Below are 16,117 nucleotides of genomic sequence, written 5' to 3' on the forward strand. Positions count from 1 at the left end.
TCTGCAAGTTTCAGATTCGTTTCTGGCAAATAATTGAAACCCTCACCCACAATTAATCATTTAAATACTTGGAAGGTATATTGTGAAGGTGACAGCGTTCCTCTAGGTATTTGTAGAATAAAATGGAAGTGTTTTTGTTTTAATTTCCTCATGGTTCTGCTCCCCTGTCAAATATCATCAGGGTCTAACTGTGCAATCTATGAAGCTGCCAGGTTTAATCAAGCAGTTCCACAAAAAAAATTTAATCATATTGGCCTTTAATTTTGTTTTAAAAATGCGAAGGGCTTTTTTCATCATAAACTATATTTTTTTCTTTTAAATTATTAAACCCGCAATTTTCTGTTTCCAAGAGCTGTTCTTTTTTTTTTGCTGGAGGAAGGTTTGTGGTTCTGAGAGAGGCTCAGACTGGAAGGTACAGGGAGGTTTGGAAAGTATTAATTCAGTGCTGCCCGTGGGCGTGATTGTGCAACACAGTTGCCTCACAAAAAGGTGAAGCTCAATCCTGACTCTCTGTCTTCCCCTCTGGGGGATGGTTTGTGTCGATGCTGCTTTTCCTGCACAGGCGCAGTGATGGGCTTGGGGACTGTTCCTCCCTGCCATGGGGAGATACCAACAATTCACATCTGTCCCCCTTCTTGGAAAATACATTACTGAGCAGAAGTAGTTAAGAAAATTCCCAAACCGTAGATCCTGTGGAGTGGAAGAGCAGGTGGTGTTGGATGTCTCTGTTTTAACGCAGCTCCCAGGGCGTTGGTGGCTCAGGAGCACCCAACAGCCCCTCCTGTGATGCAGGAGTGACCTGTGGGGCTCTGGGGTGCTGTGGGCGGTGAAAGTTTCAGTTAAAAGTAGTTCAACTACACTGGAAGAAAAGCTACAGAAAGTGCTATTAAATACATACGTAAAATTAATACTAATAAAAACTTCTACTTTAGGAAGTCCCAGTCCACAGATGGCTCAAGTTGTGGAAAGCTTCATCCTTGCCCTATTCTACCTTTCCTTTCCCTCCTTGTTTTTAGGCCTCCGTTAGGGAAAAGGTGTTGGATTTAGAGCCATCTTGGGTCTCACCTAATACAGTTACACAGAGCTTGCATTACCTGTGTGTTACAGGGAAGAAAATAAACTTTTATTTTGTAAAATCAACTTTATATGTTGTTAAAACCAGCTTCTACTGTTCAATACTAGACACTTTTAATAGGTGGATTAATATGAAAAAGCATTTTAGGGAAAGAGACATGCTCAACATAATAGCAGTTCATCAGATTTGGAGAAGGAAGGAAGGACAATGTAAACATGGAAAGCTTTGGAACTGATTTTATTTCTCAACCCTCATTTAAATAAATACTTCTGATTGGTACTTTGGAAGGTGAGGAGGGAAAGGGCAGGAAAAGGGCTCTGTTCCTTTATGAAAATAAACAAATTACTCTTTATGGGCTGAACTGATATTATGTATTGTAAGTAGAACATTATGAAATATTACAGTATTTCTGTAGGCTTTGCCAAAATGTGTAGAAATAGGTTAAAAACCAAGAAGGAATATGGGAAGCATATACCCCTGTCAACTCACTGTGCTGCAAAGCCTTTTTATTTATATGCTGAGGGAAGGGGATGTTTCAGGGGAATTAGCAGCTGGATGCTGCACGTGGTTGGATTGTGCTGGACAGCACTCTGGCATTTTCCTGTTGTCATCTCGGGTTTTCCCACTTCACTTAAAAGTGGGACAGGTTTCTGTTACTGTGGTTATCAGATAACCACCATCCATCTGAGCAGAGGAGTGATGTGTGGAAGCAGCTGGGACCCAGGTGGGACTGGGTGGGGCAGCTGGGCCAGAGGAAGTTGAATTAGAAGGCACTGTGAGAGTAAGATCCACTTTGAATTATACCACAGCAGAAATGAAAGCAGCTCTGTTATTTAGGGGGGCAGCAGAAACTAATAATGACATGCTTAAAATCTAATTTAGCATTTCTTTCACTGTGAATTTTATTCTCCTGCTTGCTGTAATAGTGTTCAGATGAGGTCACAAATCAATAGATAGGATGGGACAAAGAAGTTCAGGCTCCTGTATGAGAGAGTTCACAGCACTGAGTCTGTGACTCAGCCCGTGTCCTGCCCCTGGCCAGGTGCTGACAGTCCAGCCTGCTGCTTTCCCAAGGCTCAAGTGCCTGTTGGGACAGGGCCTTGCAGAGCTGAAGGTGGGACACATCCATTAATTTGTCCTGTTGGCTTTTGAACTTGAGTGATATATTTAATTTTTTTATCACCCACAGCATCTTGTGAGCAGCCTCATGGTATACACTGGGTGGAACAGTTTAGTTCAAGTCCTGAACTCTCTCTGCTGTTTCATTTGACACTGCTCTACTTTTTGATCTGGAAGGAGTGATGAGCAACAGTTCCCTGTGCACCTTCTCTGCAATTTGTCCATTATCCTCTCTCCACCCCTTTCAGCCTTCCTGGTACAGGAGTCCCATCTTGGTTAGCAATCAATCCTATAAAAGCCCTTCTGCAGTCCTTGCTATCTCTCGTCTCTCTTCTTGCTACCTTTTCTTGTGCTGTTCAGTCATTTTTGGTGAAGTGTTAAGTTTTGACAAAGGGGAGAGAGGAAAACTGGCACGTTGGAGTTCATTGTGAATTGTACCCAGTGCTGTGGGTGATGGTGTCTCCCCTTTTCCCTCAGGCAATATTCTGTGTTGTGGGGTGGTGCTTGGCAGTGGCTGAGCACTGAGATTGGGAGAACTCTGACCAACAATCCAGGGTTTCCCTCAGTGTGGCAGTAGGAAGGAGGAGATGGTCATTCTGTGAGGTGAGGATTGTTCATCCCTCCTGGAACAGCACACAGATGAACTGGATCCTCTACATCTGCCAGTTTACTTGTGGTACTCGGGTCCATCTGCAGCCCTTTATTACCCTGAGTAACTGAAGTGGCTTCATAAACTTCATCATTTCTCTGAATGATCGGCTTTTTTGGATGATTAGGAATACTTTAAACAGAAAAGGCTCCAACAGAGGTGCCTTTAGAGCCTGCTGGTCAGTCTGTGCTCAGTAAGGAAAGTGGCAATTTCTGTTTCACCTCTCTTTGCTGGCTGTTTATGTGCAGATGCCGTCCCACTTCATCACAGGCAGATGCAGTTTCTCCAAGACCTTTTGCAAGGGCTGTTTGAGAATATATTTTGTAAAACCTCCTGAATTGTATCAGCTGGGCAAAGGTGCATTGGCTGAACGTGTCCAGTTCATCTTTGCAGCAGTTTCTCTTACTGCTGGTGACTTCCAGTGCAGCTGCTTACCCTGTGTCAGGGCACATCCACAGGCAAGGAAAACCCTTCTAAATCTGTCCTCCCCTGGATCTTTGTCTTTCCCGACTGTTATTACAATGCCATCTGTTCTTATATGTTATATCCCCCAATCCCTTCATATTTTCTGGTCCAGAAAAGCTTGAGAGTAACTGCCTGTGTGAATGAGTTTGTGCCTTTCCTATTAATAAAACACAAAGGTGAAGAGGGAAGGATTTCTGTCACTGTGGTCCACTTTCAGTACCACAGTTCAGGGACTTCTGACTTGGAGATAATTCCTGGATCATGTGGCATGTGGTGCTTTTTCAAAGCATTCCTCTTTGGCAGTGTTGGCTTTAACTGCTGGCAGAAGTTCCATTTCATGAGGGGAACTCTGACCTCCTTATAGACCTGAATGATGGGAAGGGCTTTGATTTCTGAAAATAGATGTTAAATGTTTCAGCAGTCTGTCCTGGAGCCCAGGAGGGATTGGTCAGATCTGCTCCCTGGTGGGTGGAAACTGCTTTTTGCCTGTGTCCATCATGTTAGTTGTGTGTTCTGATGACTCTTGTAGGAAATGGTGACTTACTGATTGAGGGGCAGTTTGCAGATGATCTTGTAGTGTAAAGAATTTCTCTGCAGAAAGGACAGAAGTGAGCAGTTACAAGTTAAATAAAAGTTGTTTTCTCCAGAATGGTTAAACTACTTTGTATTTCTCATATGCACTTGTGATCATATTTTTCATACTGATAGGAAGAATTGTGTCCCTGAAAGGGACTTTATAAATAACGTTGTGTTGAATCATGCATTTTTAGCTTAACAGATGAGTAACATCTGTAACTCTTTGGGAGTAACATTTGGAATCATACACCAGACTATAAAATAACCTCCAATTTCTGTGATTTTTGTCATAATAAAGACTCATTTTTACCATTCTTTTTTACTTCAGAGATATTAAATTTTGCTCTTGTTATACAGTTCAGCAAGATACGATTTGGTGTATTGGGTCAATTTAGTTGGATTCTTTAATTTTTCCAGAGCTTCATTTAGTGTGGCTGGAAAGTCAGCTACTCTTGAGATTTGACTTCTGTTATTTTGAAAATACCTGTATTTGTATTCACAGATCCTGTTGGTTGATGATAAAAATTGTCAAACAGCAGAGCCCTACGTTCCTCACTGATGGTTACCAAAGGGAGTAGATTCCATAGTGTTGTACTGAGAATGAGGAACGTTGGGGGGGGTTATTTTTGTGTGAGAACTGGTTTTCTGATTGTGATCATGGAGTTGTATTGAGGGCTGATGGGATTTTGTTGTTCTGAATGGAAAAGTAGTATTATTTTAATGTAAGACAGTATTTTGCAGAACACCTCAAAAATAAAAGATTTTTTTATTACCTTCTTGTCCTGGCAAAATTCCCTATTAGAAAAAAAAGGAAAACACTTTCTGTATTTGAAGGATCCAGCCATCTGAAACACTGGAGGGACAGGGAGGAGCCATTGGAGGTTTGGTTGTGTCTTGCCAGTTCATCGTTTTGCAGTTGTCAGTGTTCCTGCACTTGGGGAGAAGCTTTAAATAGTTTTTCTTTGGTTGAAATCCATATTTATGATTTCTTCATGGGTGAAGAATGACTCCAGAATGCTGACAAGCTCAGTGTTTCTGTCAGATTATGCTGTCTGCATTATTCCAGTCTGGAGCCAGTTGTTGTGTTTCTCCTGCCTCTGATGTAAACAAGAATTTAAAGCTCATTTAACTGGCGGTGACTTCTGCTGGGCCATGAGGGCTGAGAGAGCAGTTTGGGTTTGTTGATGAAATTCCTAGCTTTTGACTCTTGGATTTAAACCCTGCATTGAGTCTCAGAGTGGAAGTGCAAACACTGGATGCCGTTTGGTTCCCTTTGGATTTTGATTCGGTCCCTTTCTCACCGGCCATGTGTGAACGTTTGCCTGGTCTGTGTAGTTTGTTCTTTCTTGCCTTTTCCTTTCAGGTGTGTGTGGTTGAAACCTTGCTTTGTTTTGGTGGAAATTTTGTCTGTGCTTTTCTCACTGTTTCTTGGAGATGCAAGGTTCCAGGTGTGATGGGTGGTGCAGGTGACAGTGCTGTTTTCCATGGTGTCCTTCCCCTGCACTTCAGACTGTTGGGTTCACATCTTTAGGGTCTGCACAGAGGGGCTGTGGCCCACGAGGGACTCAGGGCTTTGACATGAAAATGTATTTATGGAGGAGATGACGTGCAGCTCCATCCCATGGGAACACCTTGGCAGTAGCTGGAGTGCTGGCATTCCAAGGGGAGCGTTCTCTTAGATTGGCAAAAGGATGATGCCCACTGGAGGTCACTATTTCAGCTCATGGAATTCCACTTGTAGTGCTCCAGTGAGTGCAGGTGACAACAGGGTGGGCTCTGGCTGAGTGTGTATTTACCTGGAACGAGGTACTTGAATGGTTACATTCAGTCTGTGCCTGGGGGAGTTCTAAATGCTGGTTCTGGGGGGAGGGTGGGACCTTATCTGCAATTCATCCTTTGTTTTGGTACTCAAGTTTGAGGCAACTGCCCATGGCCATGTCCCTGTTGTATTTTGATAAATATAGCTAAAGAATATATTCATTACACACTATGATATTTTTTAAATTTATTTTTTAAAATCGAGTTCCATTTAGTGTTTTTATTGATTACATTAATATTTTTAAATATTAAGATGGGTTCTTATTTCTCCTGGCTAATGGAGAGGCTAATTCTTACCTGGAAAAGTAAGATGTATATCATGTTAGTGCTTATGAAAAGTACAAATCCTTACATATTCTTTCTTATATTTACTTAAATACAATGCATGGTGTGATAGGATTTTTGCAGGGCATTAGTTGCACAGATGGTATTTGAAATAGTTTCAACTTGGACAGAAGTAATTCCTGGAGCTGAGTTCCTGTTGTAATCTCTGCAGTTCGGGCTGTCTGTTCCATTGGTGGCTTGTGGAGTAGAGTGAGAATAGTGAACCAAGGAAATCTTTGTATGGAATATAAATCAGAGGTTGCTGATTAAAGTGATTACAAGCTCTGCTTACTTTAAAAATCTTTTTAGAAAGCTCATCTTTTATGATGTTGCTGAGCTTAATTTCGGAGAAGGGCCGAAACAAAGATACCCGGTGAGGAAAAGTTGGCTGACAGGTTTTCTGGGCAGCGATGTCAGAGCTATTTTTGTGCAGGGAGTGAGCTAAAGGGCTATGCTTAGAAGAAAATTCACACAAAGATTCAAGCCTCATATGTCTCTCTCTCTCTCTTTCCCCACCCTCCAGTGATATGCAGCTTCCGAGGAACGGTTCCGCAGGGCTTGGTCCTGGAGCTAGGTGAGACTGTCCAGATCCTGGAGAAATGTGAAGGTAAGTGGGACACCGGGCAAGGAGCCCCTTCTCTGTAGAGGAACATACAAATATCTTAATCTAGCAGATTTTAATAAGTTGTTTGGAAATCATGATGCATCAAATCAGAGCACTTGAACAAAACCTAATCTGACCCATTTTCCGTAGGAAAGGCTGAGTGCTGTTGGCACTAATCCAGTCTGATAGGGGGTCAGTGTGTTTTAAGTTAACCATCTGTCCAGAAAATCTTGAACCCTGACCTGATTGTTGTATTGTAATTGGGTCTTACACTGAATTTTCATCTTGTAAAGTACAGAATCAGTATCTTTTTTTACTCAGTGTTACTGTTATGCATTTCTAGTCAGTGTATCGGTGTTTATTATTTAGAAACATCTGAATAGATGAATAATATTACTTATGAAATAGGTTATTAATAATGGAAAACATGTAAAGAATATGAGTTTAGGGGAGATTACTTTGCATTTATCATCATGTGTTTTTGTACCTAAAGAAAAATACCACTGTAAATTTTATAGTTCCTGTGTGGCTGGAGATGTCTGCCTGTGAATAAAGGGAATGTCCTAATCCTCTGCTTTATTCACATGAGGAGTGTGACTGAGGTTGTGTGTAAAAGGAGAATTATTCTTCTCCTCATACTCAAGCAAGTCATGTAAAAAATGTTTGTGGAGAATTAGGTTGACAAGATACAGTGTGAGAATGTGTTTCACTGCAGTCTGAGGTGGAATAGTGACCTCAACCCTGAAGTGTTAAAACAAATTTAAACCCCAGATCCACAAAGCTGAATTCCAAATTAACATTCAACAAAGTTACGGATTTTTGTTTGCTAATTCTAGTTTTTTGTTTTTCTAGTTTTTTTCTAATTTTCGTTTGCTTATTCTAGTAAAGTAGTAGCTTTTTCACCTAGATTTGTAAAGATTCTCTGTTGAATGAGAGTTTTGGAGTGCAGCAGGGACTCTTAACCATGAAGAAACATGCTGTAAGCAATACCTGTACTGTCATACCTGCAAATGGTCGTGTTTTTTAAAAACCCACTTGTGGTGTGATGGGTCAAGCTGTACTCAAGCACTGAGTGCTGATTTTAGTTGTTCTGCCAGGCCTTGTGAATTAATACATGGTGCAAGCTCAGGCAAAAGTGATTGCTTTGCATAGGATAGTGTAGCTGTCAGGTAAAACAGTGCTTGTTGTTGAAAGCAGTCGTGGTATTTCCCAGCCATTTCTGGGAATCAAGGAAACTTTTAAAACCCTGGGAGATAAAAGCACAATCTCCAAGCAGCAGATTGCTTGTAGAGAAGCAAAGGGATAATCCAACATCTCTTTAGAGTGTTACAATAATTAGGCTCTGAATATTTCCTTGGCTGGTGGTTGTCGGGATGATTCCTCAAAAGCAGTCCATGCCAGTCTGCACATTGCTGAGAAGGGAGGCCCTCAGACAGTGTTTGCCTGGAGGGGAGAAGGTGTTTGTACAGAATGTTTTGGGTTTGTGTTTTAAGCCCTCCATCCTGTTGGTTTGGTTGAGGTTCCTTTACCATGGACTGTATGTGTATAAAAAGATATATTAATTGTGATAATAACATCTGGAACTCCACACTGTGAAACTCATCTGAATATTCAGATGGTCTGTGCTGCAGCTCTTGCATGTGTGAAATATGCAAAAAAGCACACTAAATGTGTAAAGTAGGTTCTTAGAAGGAAAAAAAAGCAGTTGCTTTTTAAGCATTCTTGTCTAAGTGGTTGTTTAACAGGGTCCTCTCCTTCTGCAGGATTTGCTGGTGATCCTTTTGCGTAGACAGGCTGGATGAAATGATGTTAACCCACACAAAATAAGGGTCACTGCTGTGAGAGGCACAGAAGATGCACTGCTGTTTCAGCTTCACTTTTTGTTAGAACAGTTTGTGCGTAGTTCTCTGCAGCAGGGATTTCACTGTCAGGGTTGAAGGGATTCACGTACACACAAACCTTCCAGTGACGTGAAGTGCGATTTTGGAGACTCGCTGAGGAATTCAAGGCTGACAGAGATTCAAACAGTAGCTTTACCTCTGAATGTGCTTATTTTTAATCATAATAACTTACTGAATAACTGTGTTAGTGTTACAAAAGAGCAAGTGCTCTTTTGTAGTGACTGGTGTAAGAAGCAGTCGTTGATTTTTAGAGCAGTTGAATGAAAGAGGAGGGAATTCTGCACTTCAGGTTTTTGGGTATCACTGCAGCAAAATTTTAGACATATTTGTGGAGTAAAGGAACAAATATATGTGCATGCACACACACACATGTACATTTATATACATATATTTGTCTCTGTAAGGCTAATAAATATAAATAGTAATTGATAACATTTAAATACCGTGCAGTATTTAAATGTAATGCAGTGAAATGCAGTTGCCTTTGTTGGTTATGTATCTTGTTCATGTGCTTGACATTGGAACTTCTGGATTTCCATCAGTCTCTGTGCCTGTCACTCTGCCTGCTCCCAGACCAGATCACAAATCCCTACATCACTGTCGTGCCCAGCTTTCCTTCTCTGAGCCCTGAGAGAGAACTGGAACACTCAGGTGGAGTTCTCTCTTTACCTTCCGTGCCTTGAGGGGCTGAAAGGGCGTGGCATTAGTGTGGCACCTGTAAATGCTGAAAGGTGGAGTTTTCTTGTGTCGAGTGGCAAAGCATGAGCATATTTTCTGTTTGAAATGCTCGTGTGGACTGTGCATTCAAAGGAACACCCTCTCTTTCAAGTCATGTGGCTGTTGCCACTGTAGTGACATTGAGAGCAAATTTAAAATGTCTGTTTTGTCCATTTGTTTTTATTGCTAGGAGGTCATTTTCTTTAGATTAAAAATGCTACAACTTCAGTAACTTTAATTATTACCTTGACAATCTTGTATATTCACTGAAGAATGGAAACACCTGAAGTACCAGTTAGAAGAATGTTATCCATGCAAATTCTGCTATCCACACAAGTATTTATTTACATGGTTTTCATGTGTGTATGTTAATAACTGTGGTCTTAAACCATGCATGTAATGTATTTAAAGCTTTCCTCTGTTATTCCAGCAGTGACAACAAGGTCAAATTAGGTGTTTCTGGTATTTGGGACACTTAAACAGCAGATACAGCTTGCAGTTAGGGCTTTTGTCTTAAATTCTTGATGAATTCAGTTGAGAAGGGGTGTCTTTGCCATCAGATGAGTGAGGAATCACCCTTCAGCCTGTCATTGCTGTGGGAACAATGCAGGTTCCCTTCCACCAGGAGCCGGGAGCTGCCCTGTGGCTGGCTGGGCCAAATTAACCCCTTCCTGAGACTGAGAAAGATGTCTGCAGTGAAATACCCCTTTTCCTTTTTGCCTTTTCATCGTTTTTGCTCTGTGCTCTGTGTGGAGTGTGCCCATGGAGCTGCAGTCTCTTGGACACCTTCGGCTGCTGCGGAAGATCCCACCCAGCTCCTGAAAGCCTTTTGGAGCCACGGGAGCGGCTTCTCGATGCCCCTCGGTTTGGCTGTGACCAAGATAAAGCACATCCTCCCTCCTCTGCTTTGGTTGTGGCATCAGTGGCAGCTTTATCAGCATGTTCCTGTGGCTGTGCTGGCATGGGGCCGCTCCCTGACGCGGTGCTGGCAGGCTGGGCTGGGCTGGGCTGGGCTGTTCATCTGCGCTTGGCCTGTCCTGGCCCCGCCGAGCCGAGCGCTCCAACAGAGGGGCCTTGGCCCTGGGGGGCTGCAGCGTCAAGAAGCTTTTGCTGAGCACTGTTCCCGTCCCTCTCCTGGGTCCCTTTGCTCTGCACAGCAGTTAAGTTGCAGATTACAAGGTAAACCCAATTGTTTGTTGGCTCATACATGCAAAAGGCAGCTTTGCTCTGGGTTTGAGGGTCACTCACGTTACTGCAGAGTATACTTACTTTTGTAGAATAAAAAAGGCTTGAGTTCTTGTAGCAGATTTCGCTGTAGCAGTGCTTTCTTCTAAGAACATATTCTAACTTTAGGGTTTACCATAAATACTTATGTAATTTATTTTCAGAATTTTGTTTGTCAAGAAATTATACGTGGAATTTGTTTTCTCTTATATGAGGAATTGGTTTTTTTCTGCAGCTGGTGCTTCTTTATTTAACCCTGATACTTGAGCCTTGTTTTTCTGGAAAATAGATCAATACCTTTCAATTAGGACCCTTCTGCTTTTCTGCTACTGAGTCCTCCAAAGGGGCGAGATTTTTCCATGTGACAGACCTCTTGTGGATTAAGTGGACATCTGAAAGAGGTTGAGAGGTGGCTTTTAGAATATCCTGTTTTGTTCAAGGCACTTTCAAGAAAAGATCAAAAAACCATTGGTAGCTCTTGTAGTCACGCACATGTAGACTGAGATGGGCAGAGCTGGCCCAGAGCTGCTTTTGCAGTTTAACTGCTGCACTGCTGAGTGACTTCTGAGCATGACACGCCTTGGCAAACACTGTTTTTCGGTCCTTATCCAAGAGTTTGCAGGTTTCTCTAATATGCCTTCCCCCACTGTGGGTTTCCACAGGCACAGGTAATTGTGGGTGAAAGAAGTGGTCTTCACCTGAGCATGTTTTTGATGTGTGATGCAGTCCCAGTCCATTTTTCTGTCCTGCCTCCTCAGAGTCCTTGTTGAATTCCAGGGCTTGTAAGAGCTGAGCAGGAAGCCCAACGTTTCTGACAGCTCCCAAAGCCCTGGAAACCAAGGGAAGGACAGGGAATTGTGGTTGCACACACTCTGAAGTAATTGAGCTTTGATTCCTGACCTGCAGGTTCCCCACAGTGGGGATATGTGCATAGAGAGTGTGTTTGGAATGAAACCAGGTGGTGGTCTTAACGTGCAGGGCAAACAGGAGTAACAGGGTGCTTTGCCTTTTGGTTTTTCTCCAGTTTATTGCCAGGGAATTAATTCTCCTTGCAGATCTTTGAGAGATCATTTGCTGTGTAGGGTGTACAGAGGGCAGAGCTGTACACCAGCCAAGTCTTCATTTCCCTCAGCTTGTATCAGATACCATCAGATGGTACTGAAAAAGGCAGCTGCAAGGGCTTGTGGGTTTTCCTGGGTCTGTGTTTGGAGTCTAAACATCACCTTGTGAGGTGGAACAGTTTGCTTGCAGGGTCATCTGTATCCTGGAAGGTATTTTTGACTATTCTGGGATGTCTTTGTCATTTTATCTATTTTATTTTGACTATGATATAATACTTGAAGTTCATCAGACTCATGTGAGATATATGTAGTGTTCTTATTCTGACTAGGGCATTGCTTAAAGTGGCACTACTAATTAACTGATTTCTGCTTTTCTTATAGCTGAATGATGTATATGGTATGGAATAGCCCTTTGGCTGACTCAGGTCAGCTGTCCAAGCCATGTCCCCTCCCAACTTCATTGTTGGTGGGGACTTCATGGTCATTGCTTCACATTAATTAATTAACTAATTCACAAAATTCACCTCATAGCTGTGGTTTTCTGCTTCTTGGTTTTTAAATCCCATCTCTTTCACCACTTTTGTGAAGTCAATGCCCTTTAAATGCCAGGTATCACTAGGAAATGCAAGCCATAATTCCAAACTATTAGCCAGTAGTTATTGGCAGTACAGTAACATCTAAACCTGTTAGTCATTATTGGGGTTCTAACCACGGAGTGCATGTTGTGATCACAATTAGCTGAAGCACCTGCCTGCATTTGATGACTGTTGTGATTGAATCCTCCAAAACAAATGCCTTTAAAATATATGACTAGATCAATATTAATGTATTTAAGGCTATTACTGTATTTAATTCCAGAATGCAGAATTAGTTCATTTTAGGGAATAACATAATGCAGATGCAATTTTCTAAATGTGCTTTTAACAAAAACAGCTTTGTACCTTTTCTCATAGCTTTTACTTTGAGGTACAGAATGAGTTTTTGGGGGTGTTCATTGCAAGCAAATACATTTTACATAAGATCTGGAGAGCACAATGTACAAGATTTAAGGGAAATATATCACATTTCGAATGTATAAATGTACCTGCCAAAGGGTACATTTTGCAGGTCATCTCCACTGAACATAAATATTCTAGATTTCCAATTATTATACCAAAATGTCACTGTAAGATGCAGTTTTATTGGCCAGTGTTGATCCGTGGAATAAAAAGGTGCCTGTGCAGCACCACCTCTTTCACACTGGTCTGTGTGGAGCAGCAGAAGTTTACTCTGTTTCCTTGGAATTCTGTGCAGAAATACCTTGGAATGTAGGCTTTGCAGAAGATTTATGGATCATTTTCCACAGTCAGGGAGTGCTGTGTTACTCAGTCCTGTTAATAAATGATTGGACGCTGTTAAAGCCAGACTAAAGCTCTGTGAGGAGCAGCTCAGAGAGCGGCTGGGATGAGCTGGGGGATTTCTCAGAGTCCTTCCCTGCCTGTTTTTCACAGCTCTGTAAACACAAACCTTTGGGGCTTTGAAATTTTGTTTTGGAATGAAGAACAGAAAACTCAGAAATAAGGGAGTTTTTTGGAAATGTGTTTCTTTCTCTGCCCTGCACATCTAAATTATTCATGGCCACCTCCTTCAGTGGGTTTTGTTCTGTGTTTTACAGGTCTGTTCACAAACTTAGATAAAACCACTTTTTCCCCTAATTACAAAAAATTTGGCATTCTATTTGTCTTGAAGCTCAAATATGTGATTATTTCTAAGGTACAGACTGTATTCAATATTGGTAACAATGAATCCCAGGATAAATGCATTTGTTTTTTTTCTGTGACCCTAAAAATCTGCAGCACCTGTTGCTCAAAAGCAGGTGTTGCAGGCACAGTTGTGTGGAGTTTTAGAAATCACTCATGGTAAAGATCTGTGTGTTGTTTGTGCCTGTGTGTTTATACTGATAGGAATCCCATGAAGTTTGTTCACCTGAATTAAATTGAAAACAAAAAAAAAAATATTTTTTTAATATAACCAGTGATTTCATAGGAAAAGAAGTCTTAGTGTTCTGTCCTGTCCTCATGAGATATTTGGCTAATAAAGAAGAAGGATTTTAATTTTTTCCATAGCAAGATTTGCAAATGTCTTGAATTCATTAATTATTTTATTTTATATGAAGTAATTTTCTTAGGAAAAAAAAATTAGGACTATCAGGTTGTCTTTAAAACAAAATCAAGACTCTCTGCCCTACTCTCTGCCTCTAAATGAGACTCGTATTATAACTCAGCAAATATGAGGTACTTTTTCTGAGAGACACAAAACACCCAGTTACTTAGTTCTGGTTTTCTCTGTTCTCCTTAGCAAATCACTGACAGGTTTTGCTAGGGCTCTTTTAATTATATCTAAATTATACCTGTCTTATGTCTGGAGGGGGGTGGGGGGGAAGAAAGTAGGAAGTTGCTGGGAAAATGAGAGGAATTTTAATGGAAATTGGATTTATCTTCTGTGAAATTTTGCACGGAGTGACGTCACTGTCACCTGTGTGGAACAGGAGGAACTGGGCTCTCCTGTTTAACCTGCAGCTTCTGCAGCTTTGTGTTTTACTCCTCGTTTTTGTCCTGTCTGGAGCTGTTCATCGAAGGGGCGTAGGAGAACAATAACTGGGTTTGTGAATTCGGCCCTGGAGCCTGTCCTGTGTCTCACAGGCACAGAGAGGAGCAGACACGTGCCCAGGATTGCCATTCGTTTAAACCACATTAGAAATGTTGATAACAGCTTTGCCTGGCTTTAAAAGGACAGGTTCCCCAAGACTGGAGATTTTCAGATAAACACCACAAAGAGTTTCCCAGAGTGTGAGAGGAGCGTTACAGGTTCTTGCTGAATGAATCCTTGCCAAGGTGGCTCATGATTGTTAGAACAGGATCACAGTGCCCTAAGCTGCTTTTATTCCTGCTGGGAATAAACAGGAGCATTGGCACGTTCTTAATTGCTTGTCAGTCTTAGAGAGCAGAATAATAACAATTAAAAAAACACCAAGTGAACAAAAAAACCTTTTTACAAATTTGACCTATGTGGGTTTTGAGGTGGTCTCGATAATTGCATAGTTTGAGTCAGTTTGATCCACAAATGAACAGGGTTGTTTTCTCTGTTTCAGGCTGGTACCGAGGTGTTTCCATCAAGAAGCCCAACGTAAAGGTAAGTGTGGATACTTTTCTTCACCTAGTGGGAGATTAAATCTGTTTTGCTCTTGCAACCCAGTAAACTTTTCATTTTCCTTACCCTTAAGATTTTACTGCTCTTAACTTTTTTCCTGTGGGAGGACTGGATTCATTTTCTAAATTGAGACAGTGATACTCATTAGTCACCCAGAGGAGCAGAAACCTTCCTGACACGTAATGTGGAATTTTTTGAACATTTATGAATCTCACCTGGTTTGATCCTTTCCACCCTACTCTCCTAAGAAAAGCATAGGTGGGTGATCTTGAATTGCTTTAATCCAGGATTTTTAAAGAACATATTTAATAATTTGCATTATTAATCTAAGACAACTTTGAAAAAAGTCCGGTGGCAAAGGATACATTGTAAAGTTTATTCTTTTTTCAGATTTTAACATTTTAACATCATTGTATTTGGTTATTTTCCAGTTTTTCCAATCATATCCTTGTTTTGCTCTTGGAGAACTTTTTTGACTGTTCTGATATGATTTTTTTTTTTTGTGACTGCATCTATGTTTTTATAAATGTATGTATCCAGGCAAATAGCTGCCTCTATACAAGCATCATTTCATTGTCTTTTGGTTTAAATATTGCTTGTATTTAAAGAGAGAAGAGCACCAGATTTCTCATGTTTGCCTGTATTATGGAGGATAATATTGCCTGTATTATATTCTCCTGACTATAATACTCCCTTAATGAAAAGCCTACAGTCAGTGTGTGTGTTTTGGAACATCTTCTGCTTGTGTATATGTTCAGATTTGACAGGAGAGCCCCTTCCAACCTCCCCTGGTTTCTTAGGTAACCCCAGGATCACAGGAAGAAGCAGCATTAACTGCAGGTGAACCAAGCAAGAAGCTGAAGTCGCATTTCTCCCTTTTCCAGGTTTTGGTGTGGCTCAGAGCATTCACACTTACTTTTTCCTGCAGAAGCCATTCCTTTTAGACCCATCCTTTTTCCTTCTGCAGTTTTAGAGTCTTGCCTATGAAAATGAAGGAATTTGTTTCCTAGCATTTGGAATCATCTTTACTTAGGATTCCTTTCAACCTCCCCATGAGATGTTTTCTTCCTTAATTGTGCGGTTCTAAAGCTCTAAAAATTGAAAGCCCCCACTTGACTGCTGACACTTTTGTCAGTCTGTGTCATGTTTGTTTTTTGTTTTTTTTAAAAACCTCAGAGCATGTTTCCCCTGTAACAGTGCTTCCCAGCACTTCAGGAGCTTTTGGAAATGCACAGCACCAAGCTTGAATTTCTGTAAGGTATTTTTATTGAACAGACCTGCAGAAGTTCTGCATTAAAAACTAGATCTTCCTACATGGAGGTTTGATCCACTGTGCTGTCCTGCTCTGAGAGGGACTGAAATGATCAATTGTGACTAATCTGAATATTGACTTCT

The 16,117-nt window shown here is 41.2% G+C and overlaps 1 protein-coding gene across 13 annotated transcripts in view; it reads left to right on the forward strand.

Moving 5' to 3' along the window:
* DOCK3 (dedicator of cytokinesis 3) overlaps positions 1 to 16,117 on the forward strand; it is a 184,564-nt gene that overhangs the window by 10,871 nt on the left and 157,576 nt on the right. For all 13 annotated transcript variants that reach the window (XM_050312963.1, XM_050312961.1, XM_050312962.1 and 10 more), the window contains exons 2-3: positions 6,550 to 6,633; positions 14,664 to 14,704. In XM_050312963.1, the coding sequence (XP_050168920.1) occupies positions 6,550 to 6,633; positions 14,664 to 14,704 (125 nt within the window). The remainder of the gene's footprint in view (positions 1 to 6,549; positions 6,634 to 14,663; positions 14,705 to 16,117) is intronic.

The sequence above is a fragment of the Myiozetetes cayanensis genome, unplaced genomic scaffold (genome assembly GCF_022539395.1).
Source record: "Myiozetetes cayanensis isolate MyiCay16 unplaced genomic scaffold, myiCay2020 scf18, whole genome shotgun sequence".
Lineage (NCBI taxonomy): Eukaryota > Metazoa > Chordata > Aves > Passeriformes > Tyrannidae > Myiozetetes > Myiozetetes cayanensis.